This window comes from Chelon labrosus, assembly GCF_963514085.1.
Source record: "Chelon labrosus genome assembly, chromosome: 14".
NCBI classification, from domain to species: Eukaryota; Metazoa; Chordata; class Actinopteri; order Mugiliformes; family Mugilidae; genus Chelon; species Chelon labrosus.
This window is the reverse complement of record NC_140347.1, coordinates 29,183,935-29,206,183: the sequence shown is the minus strand read 5'-3', so window position 1 is coordinate 29,206,183 and position 22,249 is coordinate 29,183,935. Positions and strand designations below refer to the sequence as shown.

The 22,249-nt window shown below is 39.1% G+C and overlaps 1 protein-coding gene across 1 annotated transcript; it reads right to left on the bottom strand.

Moving 5' to 3' along the window:
* Positions 1–7,824: 7,824 nt before the first annotated feature.
* Positions 7,825–19,565, bottom strand: LOC311499345 (transforming growth factor beta-3 proprotein-like). Its single transcript, XM_084560301.1, has 7 exons — positions 18,777–19,565; positions 13,962–14,125; positions 11,189–11,318; positions 10,898–11,005; positions 10,402–10,567; positions 10,069–10,222; positions 7,825–9,589 (listed from the first exon to the last, which is right to left on the bottom strand). Exons 1-7 carry the CDS (start codon positions 19,120–19,122, stop codon positions 9,431–9,433), a joined length of 1,227 nt encoding a protein of 408 aa, XP_084416427.1. The 5' UTR covers positions 19,123–19,565; the 3' UTR covers positions 7,825–9,430.
* Between the last annotated feature and the right edge of the window lie 2,684 nt (positions 19,566–22,249).

Below are 22,249 nucleotides of genomic sequence, written 5' to 3'. Positions count from 1 at the left end.
TTACAGCATCAGTGATTCCTTAGCTATGAGTCAGTCATATTTATTAAGCAAAGAATACTTGTCAAAGAAGAATTGCAAAAAAGTACTGAGATGAAAAACGTTTAATCTCAGGAACTTTTTATAAGGAACTGAAAGGTCCCTTTCCTTCAGGCCATTATTTTTTATTTTTGAATTGCAGATATTGTGGTTATTGACTGAAATGGATTCTATTTTCTTGCTATGAGTGCTTGACTAGGAAATGTTAAGGCCTGTGTGCTGTACCCCCAAAGTTCCAGTAGAGTATCCTCAAAAGTTCCTACAGCCTGCAAAGTGGAAATGTTGCTTTTGTACTGTTGCCAAAAAGATGGCAGTTTTGTTCATATTGTCTTGTTGGACACTGGATCAATTTGAGCATGTTACTACCAGAGGAAATACAATCCCACCCATATACTTAACTGGTTTGCAGTTTACAAATCTGCGGTCTTGTGTTTAATGGAGCCTATTTAAACGTACCAAAGAGAAAGTGAAAACATAATGTAATGAAAATAAAATTACTGACTTAGGAAAAATAAAAAATAGCAAACTTGCTCAATAAAGCATCTCAAGTTGAAATATTACTGCTTGAAAATGTAAAAAGAAAAACAATAATTTTTAATGCAGGGTGGGTTCCTGTTTTCCATTACTCTGATTATGTTTGTGGTGGTAAACAGATAAAACTGAATTTAATCTGTGTAATATAAGAAACATGTTAGTCACTGAGCTGGAGAACTGGACCACTGGACGACCCAGAGCTTAACAACAAGGAAGTTTGTTAATTGCCTTTTGCAAACATAACAAAACACAGCTGATCAGCTCAGTTTACAGTCAAAGTGAAACCGCTGTTTAGCTAGGAAAGAAATATAAAGAAAAATCAGGCTGAGGTTTCCACATGGAGGGGTGAAGAGCAGTGACAGGGGAAGGACGTGCCTCAACCGAGAGCATCTAAGCAGTGAAATATCGAGAAACAACAACAGTTTGTTTAGAGGCGTTTAGTTTCAATGGAAAGACCCTCATAAAATAAAAGAACGCACTCTGTTTATGTTACTGTGCTGTGTTGGACCCTGTAATGGGAATGTGAGAGGGAACAATCACTTTTGGTGCAGCTATGACAGGATGTGGCTCAAAAACCCATGCAATGTTTGTTTAAGTATCATAGTGACAAACATATTATAAACTCTACATGTTGCATGAATGTAATTCCGTTCTTAAATCCTCAGAAACAGTGCATGTTCTCTTACTGGATGACACTCACAATGAAAATTGTAATTTCGGTTGTGAGTGTTTCTAATTTTCCTAACACATGTTCATAAACTAGCATCCTATGGAACAAATGCTGAAAATGATTTTCATCAAATGCCCAAAGATTCTTTTCATCAAATGCCGTTTTGGCGGTGGGGTTGTGCTGTTGTTAGCTGCTTCCATTAAATACATTTTACTAATTACACCCCCATTAAAGCTTCATGGTTTGGACGCATTTGGAGAAACATGCTAACAAAGGATTAAGTAGTCTGTCCATACTAGTCTGACGGAATTACAGTACCTCATGTTTTTCCATTTTTATTTTATCAGACTGTCCTTCAACTAAGGAGTCATTGATTTCCTAGAACCATGGTTACATTTATAACCCTTGTTTTTCCACTATACTCCAAGCTATACACCACGATTGTTTGCCTCTTCAGCTCTGGCAATAATTGCTGGTTGATGTAAAACACATTTCTGTAAATGTATGTAAAATGTATATATTTTATGATACAGTTGTGTATATTACCCATGCGTTTAGCTTTGGAGGATTTCTAATTTCTAATGTTGTTATTGTGACCTCCATAAATGCAACTGAACCCTTATGTATAGACGCCCACGTGTTAATATATTCTTAACACAGGCACACATTTGTAAGTACAAAGCTCCTGGAGGGATTCTAGGCCTGCTGTATATTACAACACACACAGTCGCCTATGGAGCACTGCCAGCTGAAGGAGTCATGAGGTCTTGTGCAGATTAATGAGGAGGCACAAACCAAACATGTTTCTCATTGTGGACGAACAGCACGTCTTTGCTTCTGCTGGTTACTTGGCAACACAGAGGCTGAACGATCTAGTTTCTAATAGAAGAGTAATTGCAGCGCTATTAGAGATGTACAATTTTTACTTTCCATTTTTGTTGAGTAATGTTGGCCCTAAGTTGTGTAAGTTAATGGACAAAAGTCCAGCGGTGCAGTTTCCTGTATCCACAAGTAACTGATGGTAATGTCATATTTAGAGCAGCTGAACGTTTAAACAGTCAAGTTATTGTTCAACTGAAATGCTTCACTTCCCTTGGGAAACTTCAGTTCACATTTTATGCTTTTGTCAAGCTTTTCCAGACCAAAGATCAGCTCATTATGACTGAAACCATGATGTGTGAACAGCTCATCATTGTTAAACAGACCTCGTTTGAGGGCCAAATCAGTTTGTGCAATCTGTGTGGCATCGTTCTTGTAGTTTAATTATAGCCCATGTAGTTGAATGTGTTTGGCCCAAATTTTAATGTAGACCATGATAATTGGGGTGGAAGGAGCACTTTCCATCAACTTCAATAGTTGAATAGTTTAGTAGCTCGGGAATATTATGCAGAATAATGTGGCATGCTTTACCTGAGTTTGGGTTGTTAGTGTTTCCAGCATGTTTTAAGGGATGTACATACGGGAAAATTAGTCCAATAGGTTTCTATTTTCCGCATTTCTTACAGCTGCTGGGACCTCTTGCAGCTCACTGACTTGGTGATGTCAAGCTTTGTGTTGCCTAGCCTTTATCCAAGCTGCATAAATGTCTTCTTCTGCATGGTGAGACCTTTGCACCAGTTTGATCCTCAGTAACTGTGAGCACATCATATGCCCAGACAGGCAGGAAGATAACAAACTTAGCAAAACTACTTAAGTCCTGATTTTTGAGCTTGTGCAGTAGAAACCCCCCCGCTGACACTGGCTTCAATTACCTGTTAGAGTCACGGCAGCTGTGCAAGGGGCTGTTAAAGATATGACTTCCCTAATCAATCTGGTTTGCACTTCTGGGATGAGTATGATGGAGAAAGCCAGCGTTATCATTACCTAGAGAGTAATCTAACGAGTGTTACTGCTCAAGGGTCCTCATGATTTAAGATAGTCTTTTTCTCTACAAATGTATGAGCACAGAAACACACAGCCCCAGCTGAACACGCATACAGTAAAGGATGCATTAAATGTCACACAGATGTCATGCTTTATCCTCAGTCCTCATGTTTCTCAGAGAGTTTATAAAGTAGTCGGTGAAGCGTCAGGACCTATAACTTGATGTAATTGGAGAAGGTGTTTACAACCACAGAGAGGCAAAATAAATGAGCTAAAGGAAACTTAAACCCACTAGCTGGCTGCGTTGCACAGATTCCTTAAACAAAGACCTTTTTGATGTTTTATTGTCAGGATTCTTGTACAGTTTGACTCTTTGTCTATGTATCTGTGGCTTCATGTGTGGCACATGATGGGTGTACTGACATCTATATGGAGCTTCTTCATAAATATTTGAAAACTTAAAGCTGTTAAATATTTTGATATAACATTTATCATGTGATATAATTAAAGTGTTGATGAATTGTAGCTATACAGCCCCCTGACTACCAGTAATTTTAGTGAAATACTACAAAACTTTAGAAAATACAGGGCTGCATCACCAGAATGGGGTTGGATTTGAGCAAAAATGTAAACAGACCACTCCTTTCTATTCTCTTTCAGAAACAACACAGTAAGAAATGTTACCTAAGTAGTGGGTTAGCAAACTGTCTCCTCTGCACGTTAGCAAACAAAGGTAACATGCAGAGGAGACAAGACAGTTTCCCAGAGCCAGAACACCAGTGTCTCTCTCGCTACTACGACTAATGCGGCAATAACAGTATGTCTAGGTTTGGTAAAACATAGCAAAACTACAGTTACCCACCAATCAAACAAAGGAACTGCATCTGTCTGCAGGCATTGAAGTATTTTGTATCAAATGTCTTAGTTTGCAAACAGTAGCTTAAATCCTACATCATAAGCTCCTGGTCTACCAGAAACCTGTGGTGTCCGTCTATCCATCTATCCATCCATTCATTATGTATTATTGCAGAGGGTTGTCGCTGGCTCCAGCCTATCCCTGCTGTTACTGGATAAGAGGTGGGCTACACTCTGGACAGGTTGCCAGTTCATCTCAGGCCTAATGCAAAACGAAACTCATTCACACTCACAGCCAGTTTACCAATCATCAATCAACCTAACCTGCTTGTCTTTGGAATATGGAGGAAGCCAGAGCAGACACAAGGAAGAACAAATGCACAGAAAAGCCCTAGCTAGCCACCAACACCTGCAGCACCATGCACCCCAAGATTTGTGACATGGTGGTTGTATTGATTCGAATTCATGTGTAGTTATTTTTTTCATAGAGAGCGTTTCAATCGGCGTGTTTTCAATTAATCTCCAGTGTATGTTCATCGACACAGACACATCTATGTGCTTGGGCTGTTTGGTTCCTTCCACAAGGAGCTAAAAAACTTCAGAATATCCCCATTTGAAGTGACCATAGCGTTAGAAGTAACCCTAACTAATGAACATTAGTATTAGCTTGCTATTGTTAGCTATTAACATCTGTTTTAAAAGAAAACAAACACTACACTGTTGGAATAAGACCTACAAAGTAGCTTGAATGTAGGTACCTACATAAAACAATTAACGGTATTGGTTAGCGAACAGGCACTTTAACTTGCATATTTATAATAACATATATACTAGCAGCTCAGTATTGCCATCATCACATGAGCAAACAGTTTATAAAGACACATGGTATGTTTTAGGATTTGTCACTGATATCTAAATGAGTAATAGAATTAAAAGTAATGCATTGGGGTTTGTAAAAAAAAATGTGCACCCTCAAAAACTGAATGGAGAATGACTTTCACTGGGCGAGAGTGAAATATGACCCAGGAAGTGCAGCTGGAGTTACAGATTAATGTGTTTACGGACTTATCAGATGCCAAAAAACGCACAGTACTATTCACAGAGCAGTATTTTACAACTGTGGGAAATTACAGTGAAAATTTTATCTTTGATAGAGGTGATCACAAGGCCCTCAATCATTCTTTTGTTTTTAACATGGTGTCTGCTTGATCACAGTCTTTTACTTTACTTTTTAATTTGAAAGAGGAAGCTGTCCTTCTAAAATGAACATAGTTATACGTCAAAGGCTGTGAACTTGCCTTTTTGACTGACATCCCTTTCTTTTTTTCACTTTCTCTCTAAACCAGCAATCCTTTATTTAATTCAAACTTGAAAACTTGGCTTTCTCATCCCAGGGTAATAAATTTTGCATAATGTAGGATCTTGATTTTAAAGAGTGTGCAAATTATAATCTCTCACTGCCTCTGCATCTCCCGCTTTCTCTCACAGTCTCCGTTTTCCCTCCTCTCTCTCTTGCTCTCTTTCTCTCTCTTGCACACACCATCCCTCTATTATTGGAATACTGTCACGGAAACACACACTCTGCTGTAATACAATGCTGTAGTTTGATCCAGACCTCCCATTCATTTGTTTAGCTATAAAGGTCTATGAAGTTGATATGTGTTTACATATTTGTTCACCCCTTCACTCTTTTCCAGTAACTATGGCTGCTGGCTTGACGTGTGTATGTATGCACGTGTGTGTGTGTGTGAGTGGATGTGTGTATGTGTTCTTCCCATTGCTGAATTACACAACTCTTTCCACCCAGGGGCCTGAGAACTGGTCTGATGTGACCTGATGATTTTATTGCAGCAACAGTCCTTTTGAGGACTCTCTCTCTCTCTCTCTCTCTCTCTCTCTCTCTCTCTCTCTCGCTCTCTCTCTCTCTAACACACACACACTTTCCCTCTCTGTGTCTGTCTCTCACTTCCCCCCTCTTTCATTTTTTTTCTGCCTCCACATCTGTTAATCTGCTCAGGGAATAGCAGCAGACAGAGTTTTCCAAACCTCTGTGCATTTACGTGTCATGCAATTCATCATTGGTAAGTCTTGGACGAGCAGAAGTTCTGAGAAAGTCAGACTTCAACCCAGAAATGGACCCTGAACTCAAATCAGATTATGGCTTGCTCATCCAGTAGCCGGGAGCTGGAAATGGGTTTATTGCAGGTTTGCGGTTGAGGTGGTCAGTTTGCCTGTGAAAGAAGCTTACAATGTTCTGGTCTGCGTCTTCAGACCTAAAAAATGAAAGTCCATTATGGATGCAATCCAGAGGAGATCCAGTTACCTGCTGAGGTTCTTTTTGGATCCATCTGGGGTAGTGAAACTGTGATTCAACTCGTATTTGTTGTTGTTACTTGGTTGCTGCTTGTATGGTTGATAGCAACAAATACCAAATATTAGGACAACCATTCCGTCTTACATTTGATGAGCCCATCACTGCAGCATGAGCTTCTCTCTACTTCTCTCCCTGTGAGCGTTTCACCGTCTGAACGAAGTGGCTCACTATCATGTGGGCCAATATGACTCCTTGCATGAATAGAAACACTCAAGCCAAGCCACTGCCTCTGTTAGGAGAGGCCTCGCCATTGCTAACCCCTCAGCCTCCGTCCATTACACCGACATGGGAAAAGATACTATGGAAGAATCAGATATATTAATTTACTCCAACTAAGCGGTCCACCCAATTGCATTTACTGACTTGAAAGAATACTGACTAAAAATGGAACAATAGTTGTACTAATCTTGCCCATATGGCTCTATTGCAGATTTTTCCAGTGGGGGAAATGGAGAACTTCTGTTGGCCTTTGCCAAAGGTTAAAAGTCAATCATGCATGGGCCACGGCTGCTCTGTACCAGTAATGTGTGTTTGTTAGTACAGGGGCTGTCTGCAAAGCCATTAAAGCCCTGACCCTTGTTTTTAGACCTCGTCATGCCCTATGGTCTTTGTGTTTCCATCATGGTTCATCTCTGATTGATTGTGACAGGCAGCAATAATGGGCACAGAGAGAAAGAGAATTCTCTCTGACTACTTGTCAGTCCATATTAGCTCAATCCAACACCCCCGCTCCCCCAAATCTGTGTAACTGATGGCAATCCATTAGTGACGATTGCATAAACTATCTAATAAGACACCCTTAATAAAGGCTTTATACGGTGTAACTAAAGTCTTTATTAATGGTCAATCATTTAGCAAAGTCATTTGATACATATATTATGTATCAAAGTAATTTTCCTAATCTAAATAGGTCATCGAGTTTTCAGTTTTAACATTTCTTAATAAACTTATATTGTTTCAGATCCTCTCCAGCTTAATTGAAAAAGCTCAAGGGTTCCAGTGATGAGGTCTTTATGATAAATTCAAGAGCCAAATAGACAAAGCAAGTGTAATGCTGCAGGAGAATGATTGCCTACAAAGTGTTTCTCAGGTTTTTCTGTGATTTATACTGACCATTTTGTTGAAAACTAATATAAATAAAGAGATGTAAGAGTAATTGCCTTTTGCCTGGGAAAACTGTTAAGCAACAATCCTTGAGAAAAAGCGCTTGAATTTATTACCCCGGTAGAAAAGAAAAAAAAAATGTCTGCGCATGTGCCTGCAGGAAACAGGTGGTACTGGTGAGATTCAAGTAAGAAAAATTATGTTTGTATGGAACCAAAACATTATGAGAAAATGGTATTTTAAATAGCATTTCAATATGGCAGGCAAGACCAGCTGATAAATTCATCATTTCCTAATTTGGAGTTAAATGTTTTCACAGATCTGTTACGTTTGATTATTTCACACACTTGCTGGAGAAGTTCCTGTGGCTTAAAAAGGGCTCGTACAGTTTTGCATGTTGCCTTTTTAATAAGAATCAACAATTAAACAATATTACTGTCAAAAAAACATAATCTAAAGACTAGATGACTCTGACCGGGCAAATGTCAAAACAACAGTACAGGGATTCAGAATCGTTCTCGGGACTCGAGAAAATGAGGTCTAACTGTACATCCAGCCACTGTCATGTTATGACTTTTTCCCCTCCCTCTTCATTTTTGTTCCATTAGGGCTTCACCCTGTAAAAGAGCACCAAAACAAACAGAGACAGAGCAGGGGGAATGAAAGACTGCAGTGTTTTGGGAACGCCAGAGTCTTGACTTGCACATGCGACTCCTTGTCAGCTGGCTGGAGTGAGGGGCGAAAGGTCGAGTTGATAGGAGATGCATACAACTTTACACAGACTGGGTCACATAGAACAGGTTATACTCATGGACAAAACTGTTGCATATTCTTTCTAAATCACAAGGAAATATAACAGTACCCATAGTATAATCTAAAATTGTTTCCATCGGGGGATCATTTTCTTCCCAGTTAGTGAAACAATCACTATATGACAAGTTGCATAACAGACTAGGTCTGCTATTAATGTAAAAGAAGTCCCATAAAAACCTGTTGTGTAACACGTGTTCGCTTCCAGTATACTCTTTGATGTACCAAAAATAATTTGAACCTGTTAGGGATGAAAACGTTCAGTGAATGGCAGTGTGCTTGTGGCAAGTTTCCATCACAGTCCTTCCCTTCTGTACAGGTCCCTTCTTCTTCTTCTTTTTCTTCTTCTTCTTCTTCTTCCATCCGTTCTAATAGAAAAAAAAAAAAGGCCATTGCTGCTGGCTGGCCAAAAAAGAAAAGCTTGGCTCAGCTTCTTTGTTCATTGACTTTCCATTGCAAATCCAACAGGCATTCTCTCTCAGCTCTCCTTTTCCCTGACCACAGCTATGGCTTTGGATACAGCAGCAAGTCTGTCCTTTCTCCTTTTGTGTTGGAAGATAATGCCCACTGTTTGAAGCAAAGGGGAACCTAAGGCAAGTTCAAGGAAAAATCCAGCCTGAAAGGACTATTTGACCATTCAGCAGAGCACCATCTATATTTGTGACTATTAACAATATAAAACCAAGGCTAGAATCAAGAACGTGTCACTATGACAATGTAGAAATGTGACTGTGGAATATTTTCTTGAAGCACAAAATACATTACAATGAATTTTTGGTCTTTTGGTCATTGCTCACAAAGCAGTACCGGGTTGTTTTTTGTTGATTTTTGATACAGACAGCCTTGGGAGTACGTTGTTCATCTTCACAAGTACAGCTGGAAGCATTTTAATATCATACCTTGATTGGAGGACTATGTTTAACTAAGTTAGGTTTAAATTGAAATTAGTCTATTCGTCATCCAAAACTGAATGAATGGGAGTAAAAGAACAAAACAAGAAAAACTTGAGTTTTTTGAGGATGTTTGCATCTTCAAAAATGTGTGACATCCAGAGTGGTGTTGAGTTCTAAGCCATGAGGCCACAGGGTCAGTTTAAGTATTTGTCACAGCTAAGAGTCCAAAAGTCATAGCGCATGGGTTTGGTGTGTACCTAGTAAAACCTGTCATTTTTCATCCATGTCCTCTCAGCTACACTTGCAGGACTTGACGATCATGTTGGAGAGCTGCTCCACTTTGGGGGTCCGTCCAGAGTAGTAGAGTATAGTGAGGGGTTCCAGGTCTTGAGGGACACAGCAGGGGGAGGCAGAAGCCCCTGGATTCAGAGTGTTGTACAGGCTCAGCAGCTGTTAAACAAGACAAGAGTATTTACAGTTGTTTTGTGAACTGTTGATGTCAGTTTATTAATTAGCAAATCGTTTAATAAATATTTTAACGAATTTTCTGGAACATCAAGGTCGACAAAATGCTGTCTGCTAATCTAAAAGAGTTTACAGGACACAACTGTCTGTGACATTTTACATAATATAACCATGGATGGTTGGGTTTTGCAAAACAATGTTCATTACACCTCAGCTCTTCATTTAGTTCATATAGAGAGTGAAGGACGGTGGAACAACTGTTGGTCCTCTGTCCCTATTGTGTATTTCGGGTAATGTGTATTTAACTGTTTCTGGACCATTTGAAATTTGTGTGAAGTTGTGGACCCAAAACTGATTGTTTTGCTGTATGGATGTTTACGACTTCAAGGAAAATTGTCACAGAATTATCACAATTTTTATTGTGCAAAACTTTTCACAGATTCTCCCTGCGATATCCTTCTTACCGAGCTGTGCGTTGTGTCTGAGCTCCTCAGGTAAGGGCAGGGCCCAGAGCAGTAGTTGGCATCGTAGCCACTGGGCTCATGGATCCACTTCCAGTCCAAATCACGCCTGAAATCGATGTGGAGCTTGCGAACACAGCAGCTCTCCTCCAGGTTTCTGTGATGAGGATAAATCATCGTAATGGTATATTTACAGTGACACATTCTTGTTTTGGTCACATGTGATGAATACAGATACAATATGTATCTTCAAGTACCACTGAAGATTAGCACAATCAAAGAATTTTTTTTTTTAGTACTAGCCACTATTATTAATATTATTAATGTATCCCTTACGAGAAACAGTAGTTTGTGTCCAGTGCCCTCTTTCGTCGGCGTGAAGACTGATGGTCGAGGCGGTGGGGTGGGATCATCATGAGGATGAGGTGAGGCAAATGCTGCTCATTTTTCTTCTTCAGGTGGTCCAGATCCAAGCGACTGTGCTCCTCATCTCCATCAACACCTTAATTATAAATATGATCGAGACCCACTTCACCAATAATAATTCACTACAATAAACAGTCTAATATAAGACAATTAAACCTTAAACCTTATTTTATCCAAATTGAAAACGATGCTAATAATCTGGGGTTATTTAGCAGATTAAAGTATATTTTATTAATATTATTAAAGAATAACAGCTGAAGACCATATGAACACACGTCTGGACTGAAAGGTGGGATGGTAAGATGGTTATAGATGTCAAGGAAGTGTTAACATTTACAAATATTAGATCAAATGAACAACTAATACCTGACATAAATGACTATTTGACATAATAACCGGAACCCACCTTTAAACTTCACCTCCAGCACCTCGTTTTCATTGTCAAGGATGTCTCCATTTGGGTTGAAGGTGTGGCAGGGACAGTGCACACTGATTTCCAAACCCAGATTAGATCCTGATGGCAAACAATCAAACAAAGCAGCATTGTCAAAAACCCTTGTGTCATGTTTCTGATTTCAATTATTGTTAGGGTTAACGATAGCTTGTGGAAACAAGCTATACAAGCGCTCATTAACACTAATGAGAACTTGTGCAAACAATTTCTGATTGCTATGAAATGAGGTGACCTCAGACCCACCTCTGTTCATCAGCCATTCCCGCACTGTTTCCGTCACATCGAAGGAGACCCATTCTGGAGTACCTCTGGTCAACACATTCTTGGCTCCGATGTAGCGTTGCTTCCTAATGTGTTCATTCGGCCTCAAAATCTGCAAAGCAATAACAAATGGTTGGGCTCAAAGATTTTATCTGAAACCTTGCACAAAACGGTGTCCAATAGAACAGACATCGGACAAGGACACTGGTAGAAGAAGAAACTGTTACTTGTCAAAGTCATTGTTGTTATTATTTTCCTGAATGAGTTTTGATCATTTGTAAGGAATTGCGCTTTGAGCTAAGACGTGCATAAACTGCATTAATAAAAAAATTCCTGCATCTCTACGATGTTAGACCCAATTAAAGACTGACACAAGACTAAGAGCCTATAGCCAAGCTTGCATCTATGTGAGACTGAACTGGGGCACAATGGCTTTGAGTTAAACGGGCAAATCAGAGTATTCACAGTCACCATTTTTTAACATATAATTGCAATATTCCAGCCATGATTATACTTTACCCAAAGTGCTGATGGTAAATGGTAAGTGGCCCCAAATGGTATATCCAGCAATAACGTTAGCAACATTTCCTAATTTTAATAAATTATAGTTGAAGCTCATTTATTAGTGATACAAATGCAAATTAGTTTTACAAATCAGGCGATCACAAAAGTCGTCACTGTCTCTCATGCAGGAACCAACAGTCCCTTGTCCCTTGTTGATGAGAGTAACTGAGAGAGTTTCATAAAAGTCAAAGTCTACTGACCAACAAAGCCTTCCCTAGAGCCGAGCTAGTGTTCCTTTAAATGCAACTATATGTGGACAAAGAGGTGCATTGGGCAAACTTGTGTTCTTTCTTTTCTGATTTGAACATATTTGCTGCTTGGTATATTGGTATACTGCATAAAATATGAAGGTAAGCAGAAGGATGTGTACATCCACCGTTGATGATATCCATCAATATAGCTCGACTCTCCCTTATTCATTCAGTATGTTAGCCTTGTTTCTCGTTTTTTCCCCTGTTTTTATTTTTTGGACTTTAGAGGGCAGAGGAACATCACAGCTTAGAAACTAAACATATTTTAACATGTTAGGAAACTACTGCTTGTATACACACCCAGCAGACTCGGACCTGTATTTGCATACAGCTTGAGGCTTTTTTTTCTGTCTACTTGATGAATGTAAGTCTAAGCTTTTGGCTCTGTTTTAGCTTGCTTGCTGTCAATCTTTCTGCTAGCAAGTTGCTAGCTTTGGCTTCACATCAGGTCGGGAATGGATTGTTTTGTCAAAGCTTGTTTGCTGTTTGTTGGTGGAAACTAATATTCAACCGCAACGTACTGTAGTGAAGTAAAACCAACCATAAAAGTTGTGAAGATTGTGCAGAGATGTAGGGTTGTCAATACAAGTAAACCACGTTCACATTTTGTTGTTTCAAACAAGAAGTTCACAGCTTTTGGTTAAAATTATTGTTGTTCTCTGCATTCGGTGGGAACACTGGAGGAAATATTTTACAAGTCCAGCTTTAGAGCAAAAAGAGAAAAACATGGGCCATACTGTGAGGTTTTCAAACAATATTAAGTGAGCAATAAGAAGGGAAAGAGATTTGTGAGATCACAATGACAGTTGATTTCTTTTGTCCAAAGAGGACTTTTAGCAGAACTACTGAGGCCTTCGGAGATGCTACGGTATCTCAACTCTGCTGAGTTTCTTTTTGTTACTGGAAATACGTATAATGTTACAAACAGAGCTGACTAGTTTGAGTTGAGTTTCAGTTCTCTCCTTTTGGCCCTTAAGTTTCAAAAAGTTACATCTTACCCTAAACTTCTCCCAAATTACTATGATTTAGCTCTAGTTAGACCTGAACCACAGTGAACAGTAAAACAATGCAAGTATATCTCAGGATATTCTACACTATCCTGTATTACTTATCCTGATACAGCAGGGAAAAGGTTCTCCTTTGGTGCAAAGAGATCATACCACAACACTGGATTACAGTGGATTCAAGATTAAGCACAGATATGCAAGCTACCAACTCGTCATACTTCTAATTTAGTCGTTTTCTTGCCTTAGATTTCTACGTTGACTGAATTAGATAAGATTAGACTTCATGGTCAGATTTCTCTGGCATATTCTGTTGATGTCAGACGACAGCAGACAGAAGAATACGGTCAAAGTATATAAACTGCTGCACTACATTTCACAGGCAAAAAATGTAGTGCAAAATCCGCCAAGATTAAGTTTATTTTAAGTTTATTATTCCTTTCTGACTCTCTGTATATCCTCGGTATACATACTCGGTATATTCATAAACAGTACAAACAGTTTAGTGTAAACTTTGCATTGTATTTATATTTGTATTGGATTCTCAATGCCAAGAATATTACTACAGAAAAACTGACCTGTTGATGTTTTCTACAACTCGTGTGTGCATGACGTTTTTACTGGAACCGTTTAGATGTAGGCTGCAAGCACAACAGTATCCTTGTCCCGGTTCTGTAAACATTCTGCAGGCCTCATGAGCTTATTTGCTTTTGCTCTAGCTGTTACACGTACCTGCAATCACAATCTAGTCGGAAATTAATATTTTTGATCAATTAAGTCAGAAATACTGTGGTGGAGAACGACTAACCAGCTAATTTAAGAGACATTCTTGACGTTGAAAATTTCATCCAAGGGAAAAAAAGGGTCTTGTTGCCTTGACTTTGAGCTTTGCCTTTGATCTGGGTAGAGAGACAAGTAAACGGTACCTTTACGCACCTGGTAGAGCTCAATTCGTTGCTCATTCCTCTTGGCAGTTGAGTTTGGAACCCTCAGCACTCGAAACTCCGCTCTGAAGAGGTTGGTTGAGTTCCTTTCCATGGCCGAGACGTTGAAACGGAAAACCTTAGCGGTGATGCTTTTTGGGCAGTAAGGCAGATCATCTGGAACAGAGGAGAAATAAAAATATTTTGTGTGAGAACAGGATAAGAAATACCAGCAGTGTATTTCCAGAGATAAATAACTCCTAGACAACATTTTCACAGATATTCGCTTTATAAACTCTTTCATATGTAGGAGCTGACATGAAAGTCTCTCAGGCATTGACCATTTTTTCCTGCAGACATTTTGATTTGTCACAGTCCCAGTGAGACATCTGCATGACAGCAAGCCAGCATGGACGAGAACTTGACCCTGCAAATGAAGAAACTAAATCTAACTCAGACATAATCACTTTTAGAATTAACTCTGCGTTTTGTGACACTTCAACATGTGTCCAGTGGTAAGGGCCTAAAAAGACTGAGCCCGTTTGTGTCATTATGTCTAACCCTTGTGTCCGAGGCTGCCAAAAGAAGTTAATAGCAATGCTGCAGCTATTCCTTACTACAAATACTTTCTCCGTTAATGGATACATTTTTTAAGTCCATTAATTAAAATCAGGAACGAAAAAAATCCAAATATCTCGATTAGGGTTATAATCAAAAGTATGAGCATTATGTCTGTGAAGTTTCTCAGTCATCCAGGTCATGGTATATCCAAAAAAGGTTCAAAAAAGGCAACTGAACTTGTAGAAAAGTCCAGTTGCCAAGTCCAGTTGCCTTTTTTTTTTTAACCTTTTTTGGATATGAGCATTATACATTTTATTTCATGACATATTCAAATATCCTAAAATCCAACATGATTTCATGAAGTGGTTGTTTTGACTGACATAACTCTGAAGCCTATATAAACTTACTTTTAATTATAAAATAAAATACTTTTAATTAAACTAAACTAGACAATTAAATGATTACACAGCTGACATTAAATAATAATGCCAACTATTTTTTCTTCCAACAGAGTTATTGGCAAAGGAGTGAGATGTGGCAGTTGAGCTCCAAAGAGGTACAGTACTCTGTTATCAGATGTCATAATCATAGTTGGCAGTAAATGTATTAATAGCCTTGATCTTGTGCCTATTGTCTCTTGACAACATTTATCAACCCAGAGTGAATGATTAGTGTTTCCTGCCTTATCAAAATTCCTCAGTGTGTCTCTAACACATTTTATCTATATTTGGTGGAAGGGGAAATATTGTAATTGAAATAGCGATAGGATTGAGCTTAGTATGACTTCACCTCTCTGGCATCTGTGTATCATAAGCCTGCTATCCTCAGTCCCACTGACAACTTGTTGGACCTGAACCCTTCCTGACCATGATGACTTCTCCACAGCCCACCTCGGTCATTGACATATGCCAGATTCTGTATGCGTACCATGCTATAAAAGGAAATATTTCCAAAATTTGCTGTCCAGCCCTTTGTTGCAATAATTTGCTCAACTTCTAGCAGCTTTCTGCTTCATTTGCACCTGTCAGGGGCTTGTGTTGGTTTGCAGGGCGGTCTCAGATCCGCCAAAAGTCAACAGTTTTCCTTCAAACCCCATCAAAACGCAAACTTATGTTTGCCCACGTTAACTGAGGTAAAGAGAGTGATGTCACTGGCTCATAGACAGAACATGATTACACACAGTCCGCCCTTGGTTATACCCCAGATTTGGTTATACTTCAAAGGCAACGACCCAAGGCGGCTGCATCTTATAACCACTGGCTTCCTTCACACCCACCATTTCTACCTCATCTTAAAGAAATAGTTTGATATTTTGTAAAAATATTTACTTTCTTGCTGAGTATTTGGCGACGCCCTTCACCATATCACTCTTGTATGTGTATGGTTAATATAAAGCTACTGACTAAACACTGAATACCTGGAGAAACAGCTTCAGCTCACTCAGAAGGTTTATTGCACTTGGTAAAGTAGACTCAAGATAAATGCATTAACATCTTTAATGAATCAAAGACAGTTATCTCCTAAACTACAATCAAGGTGTGACAAAACCCTGTTATTAGTATCAATTAAAACAGAAACCAAGAGGTCTCATGTTAGAGAGAGGCAAGGTCTGCAACATAATAGTTGTGTTAATGACCCTGATAGAGTGCCACCACTCAGTCTTGCTGCAGAGCTTTCCAGGTGGCAATTTTCCCATGGGCCACAATAAAAAAGTTAAATTCATAAAAAAAATTTCCAGTTAATCCCAAAGATCTTAAATAAGGTTATAACAAATGTGACAAAGCTGATGTCCTGTTGATATCAGAAAATAATGGAAGGCAAGGACAAATTACATATTTTGTTGACTAATAAGAAAGAAAATTAATATATCTTCTGAAAAAAAAGCTTTTGGGGAAGCCTTGAATCAGTCACCATTGAATAAACTGATTTAGGTAAAGTGTGAAGAAACATGTAATTCATAATTTGTGGGAAGAAACCATTGACTGCATATAGGAGAAACATGTTTATCATTAGCTTGCAAAATGCACCAGTTATTAAAACATGTGTATTGGTGACACAATAGAATAGACCTGTTAGTATATTATTTGAAGTAAGTTATTCAGTTTTTTCATAGTATAACTCATAAACACATGTTTTGACTTTAAATTGGAAGAATTAAGAAACTTTTTGTCCATTATTTGTTATGCCTCGACAGCCATACCTGAATGCATCATGTATTTGGATTGTCCACCACTCCGGCCCATTCTTGCTAAGAACAGCTTGAAAGAATTTCTTAAAACATACACTGGGATTAAGTAATTAATTTATTAGATTTAGAGGTTCAAATGTAACTGATGTCACAAAACACATATTTGGCCATAATTCAACCCCTGAATGTGATATTTTAGAAACAGCTTGGGGGGATTTCTTTAAATTTGACACAATTATACAGCAATGAATCGACTGGAGTTTAGTGTTCCAAAGGCCAAGTTCACTTTGGTTTTGCAAAATACGTAACAAATATATTATAATCTAAAAGGTCAAAGGTTAACTTTGCTCTAAGTGTCACGTATTTTTACAGAAAAACTTAATTAAATCCCCTCTCTTTTCTACTTTAGCTCTTCTACTGATGTGTTACTTTTCTTTTCTAATGTCCCTTTGCTTTTCATCTACTCACATAGATTAGAGTAAAAGAAACAATGGTGTTCAACTAACTCTTAGGAAAAAAAGTACATGTATGTAAATCTGCCTTATATCTGTGTACCTTTCGTGTATCAGAACCCAGCAATGATCACAGCATCTCAAAGCACCTACTGCCTGGCGTACAATGTTTGTCAAGATCAGTTTGTGAGATTCGAAACAGGACATTGCAGAGGGAGAATAGCTCTTTTGAGAAACACCTGTTGATTTCAAAGAGCCTGTGATGCAATGGTCTTGGCTTTGCTCTCGACCATGAGGCCCTCTCCAGCTCTCACACACGCACAGCTTTTATCATATTCTACTTTCTCAGCAGTCCAGACTCGGTCGGACCACATGCCGCTTGACTCGCCGTCAAGTGCTGACACATGTCCCTCTTCAGTGCAGGTTTTCCACTTCCAGCTATTTTAATTCAATAGAGGAAATAGTTGTGTTGCATGTGCATTTAACAAAAATTCACTAAGAGAGGAAAGAATGCGAGTCTAACTGGATTTTTTTAGCAAAGATTTTACATACGAAATAAAGCTCATTATAGACCAGGCTGTAAAATGTTACCTCGTGTTACTGACTGGCAATAAAATGATGGCATAGTGGAATCATTCAGGTTTCAAGCTCAGTTCACGCTCAATTTAGTAAAGTTAAACTTGAGCACTGCAGTAAGTGATCTCATTCTCATGGGCCACCCATGTGCATAATTAACTGGCCAAGACAGGCAGTGGGGTCACTTTGAGCTCGATCTCAACAGTGTGTGGCAGCAATGTGACTGTGTGAGAGGGCTTAATGGGACCCTATTCCTCCCAAACAGACAGGATGGAGGGGTTGTTCTATCCAGCCTAATGGGGAGGTCCTTCCATCATCTAACTTTTCCTCCCCTGTTAACTTTTCCTACTTCTCTTAAAGGCATCCCCTATCCGCCTGGGCAGATGTCCCTCTCATTTGGACCTGACTGGAAAGGAAATGGGAACATCTGGCAAGAGGGACATGATCCATTGAGGGGGGAAAAAACAAGAGGAAGAAGAGTGGAGTCAGGAGTAGGAGGAGAGTGACTTTCCTGGAACACAGGTTCAGACTTAAAACAGGTTGGAGAGCACAACAGAAATAAAGCACATGCTCCAAGTGCACTGCAAGTTTGCACTTTAGTTTTACAAAAATCAAAAACTCTGACAAATAAAAAAGTAATTAAATAAATAAAATGAGAATTTGAGAAAGCCACCCACATTTCACAAATTTGTTTAGCTGTTGTGTGTTTGACAAAATTATAACAACAATTAGTCTCCACCAAACCATAAAGACTTTTTAGGTTACATAGGAGACAACCTGTTTCTGGTATGGGAGCATTTAAAATGAAAAATATCTATATAGGCAGTGGTTCTGGATTTTGGATGAAAAAAGGAGTGTGTAATTTCAAGATTTCTAACATGGTAATATAACTATTACAAGCCATGAATATGATTGATGATTATCAATGGAGAAGTTCTGAGAGGAACAGAATTTTTATTTGATGCGTAATTACGCACCATGTACATGTTGGTTGCTAGCATGAACACTGGAAAGAAAAATAAACTTGGCTCTCTAAAGGAGTAATACTTACTGCTCTCTGTCGACCCGTAGGCCATGCTGAATTTGTATATCTCTTTGGCATAGTACTCTGTCTCTGTGTTGTCCTGACCGCAACTCTGTTGCCGATCCCTCCCCAGCTCCTCCAGTAGCTCCTTGGTGCTGTTATACAACGCTTGGATTTGATAGGGAATTTTACTCGGTCCCAGGGACTGTGGAGGACTTGTCAGTCGGAGTTTGCTCAAAATTTGCCCTCGTATCGCCTCGACTCTCTTCCTTTTCACGTGGTCGATGTCCACGGTGGCACAAGTTGACAGGGATGAGCTCAAAGTTGCGCAGTTGAGGAGGAGGACAAACAGCAGAGCCTTACCCAAATGCATCTTTCTCTCAGCATTTGGTTCGTCCGGCAGCAGAAATATGTATATTCACAGCGAGGACCGCCAAAGTCCGTGTCAGCTAGCCTTCAAATCAACCTGATGAGATGTTTCTTTTAACTTCCTCGGCAACTAATGATGAAAAACGCCTCGCTTATTTCGTTTTCTTGTTGCAGTCCTCTTCGTTATCAGCAAAAATCCAAGTTTGTTTTCGCCCATCAGACATCACTCAGTTCAAAGTCCCCAACAGACGCGCTCTTGCGTATATGAAATTTATCCGGTACAAATACCTCTGAAGAAGCAAAAAGACTTTTCTTCAGCATAACTGTGCTCACTCCAGCAGACTTAAGTCTTCCTGCCGCTTGGCATATCTCTTCTCTTGTCTGTCTCATTAAAAGACACTCGCCTCTTGATCGTCTCTGAGGAATCAGACCGCAGTCTGTCACGTTAACGAGGTATATGCGACTTTGAGCTGTCCGTACGGCCCCATATGAGTTTTATACCAATAGGTTCCTGACGTTTGACGGAGGAGGGACCGCAGGCACCCGGGAGTGCCCAGATCACAACAGGGCTCGCTGAGATGCACTTCATCAACTCTGACCTGATAAAGGTATAAAAATAATGGATAAACGAACAAGTAAACCATTTAATTTCTGAGGATAACAGTCATACAATACTAGCATCCCTCTAAAGCTGGAATGTTTTAGCTTTAATACTGTTTGCCTTTACACCCGATGTGGAGTTCAGATCTGCTCTTGTCCTACCTGTGTGTTTCACAGTATGTTTTAATGGTCATGTTGATTGTGATGAGACTGTTGTTTCAGTTCACGTGCCTTTTGATTGTCTGCTTTTCTATAGGTGTGTTTATGGCCTTGAAAACGCACCCTCTAGTGGCCAGTGTGTCGAACGTACCTACTTCATCTGAGCTGATTTATTAAATTCCTCTCTGAGCTGTATACAGTCGCTTGCCAGTTCATTAGGTACACTAGGGAAAACCAATCCTTTCTAATATAACAGTCCTACACTAAATCTTAGCTTCACAAAGGTTATGGCATTCAGCATTTGTTTAAAATAACTGAGAGAGCTGTTGATTCAACTGTGTTTTCATTGTGGAGGCTGTGGCTTGTAGTACTTTTTAATTGTATTGCGTTGTTCCAACACATGTTTCTATTATTTTAGTCAGTGGCATAGGCCAAATAACAGAAACACTTGTGTTTAATTCAATATAGTTTAACAGAACCACAAACTACATCCCTCAAAATGATCAGACGTTTGAATCACCATCTTTCTTATGCTGTTTCAACATAAACTAAACATTATAACGTTCTTAAAGCTAAGATTTAGGGCAGGTCTGTTATATAACAATGCATTCGTTTTCACTTGTGTACCTACTTCTTTTATTGCTTTGTTAGGAAGTCCAATGTCGTCTGAAACACAAAAGTTTTCTTTTGTGTCTTTTGCCTCGGAGAAAATGGTATCATGTAGTAGCAACTTCCACAATGGCAATAAAGGGTTCACATGGTTCACACATAAAAATTCCATGTAGATAATTTGTGATCAGTCACAGTTGGGTCTTTTGTCTGCTCCTCTTAAGCTGGAGTCTTCTTACAAAGAGCCACACAGTACAGGACAGTTCCTGTTGTCTGAAGCTGCTCTCAGATTACAGAAATCCTTTCAATCTTCACATTCTGGCAACATGATTGCATTACTGTTCAAAAGAACTAAAGTTTCCTCACTTTCAGCGCAGATTTTCCCATGCCCTCTGCAAACCGCCATCACACAAAATTCATTTTTTTCTCCACTGTCTGAAGGTTTATTTGCAGGCCTCTAAGTTATTTTATCTTTTCAGTTTTTTTCCCTCCACAGTCTGTTTTATCTCTATTCATAGAGCATATCCACATTTCTCAGACCTATTTTAGGTCAAGGCTCACTCAACCACTAGAGGCCCCGTACCCAAACATGGGGTCTGGCATTTCGCTATGTTTCTTTTGCCCACCAGTTTGCATAGCACAAATGATTTCATAGAATGTCCAAACTTGGAAAATATTTGGCTTTCAGTCATACGTCCAGGTGCATAAGTGTGCCATATACAATCCTTACTGATTTATTTTGCTAGTTTGCTGGAGATGGAGATGGATGCAAGGTATTTACTTACATATTTTCTCAGAGAAAGGTAATTATTTCCTCAACTAACCTTAATACTTGGAAAAACTAATGTTGCATAAGCTTGTGCACCCTACTCCAATTTTAAAATGCAGTTATTTTTCTCTTGTATGGTCAAGTGTCCTCTCAGGCAGTATCTACAATATGCAGCATAAATATAAAGAATGAGCTTCAGTCAGAGCATTAACCTTCTGTAAATTTAAGCTGTGATACAGCTCCATTGTAGTGTTGAAACTGGTAAACAGTTAATTAATAATCAATCTCCTTTTATATCTGCTGACTGGGACATTTTGGGAATATTTTTTTATGTCACTCTGGCTGAGATGTCTTCATTCATGGCTCGGTTCTTTCTGTGGTGTGTGAGCAATCCAAACCCAAAATGGACTAAAATGGGTGTTTGGCCTTTTTTTTAAGTGTCATCCAACATAGTGCGGGGAATGAGATGTCTTCATAGGCATTGTGAAACTATTTTAAAACAAGCACTCAGGTCCCTGGTTTCCCGCAACCACTTTCCCACAGTCCCTGCTGTGATTAAAGTTTGTCTGAAAATACTGTGTGGAGGACACAAAGTCACTACTGTCTTTTTTTATCTAACTCCTACGACTTTCATCTTTTATCTGACTTATGATTGTTCTTGTTGGATTTTTTTGAATTCTACTGCAAATGTCAGTAAATATTTTATTTGTTCTTAAAGTGGCCTTCCTATACCTAAATTGTATTTAAAAGTGAGCTTTTGGCTGTTTTGATGGCATTAAAGTGCATCATTTTTCTGTACTTCTGTTGCTGCTGTGTCTGTCTCATCCTCATTCGGCTGTGTTGGAAGTTCTCCATTAAGCCAGCAGATGATGCTGCATAACAAACAATATCTGCTGTCAGACTAGAGCCGAGAAAGTCAACATCTTAAACACCACCAGGATCATGATTTATGCATTACAGCCACGTTACTGATATTGATAACACTTAATATTAC

What these genes read in the sequence shown, in the direction of transcription:
- LOC311499345 (XM_084560301.1), bottom strand. Translation starts at nt 19,122, where the DNA reads ATGCATTTGGGTAAGGCTCTGCTGTTTGTCCTCCTCCTCAACTGCGCA. An exon ending in GGAATGGCTGATGAACAGAG is followed by an intron (nt 11,006 to 11,188) that starts GTGGGTCTGAGG and finishes GTTTGCCATCAG; the next exon opens with GATCTAATCTGGGTTTGGAA. An exon ending in GACACAAACTACTGTTTCTC is followed by an intron (nt 10,223 to 10,401) that starts GTAAGGGATACA and finishes TCCTCATCACAG; the next exon opens with AAACCTGGAGGAGAGCTGCT.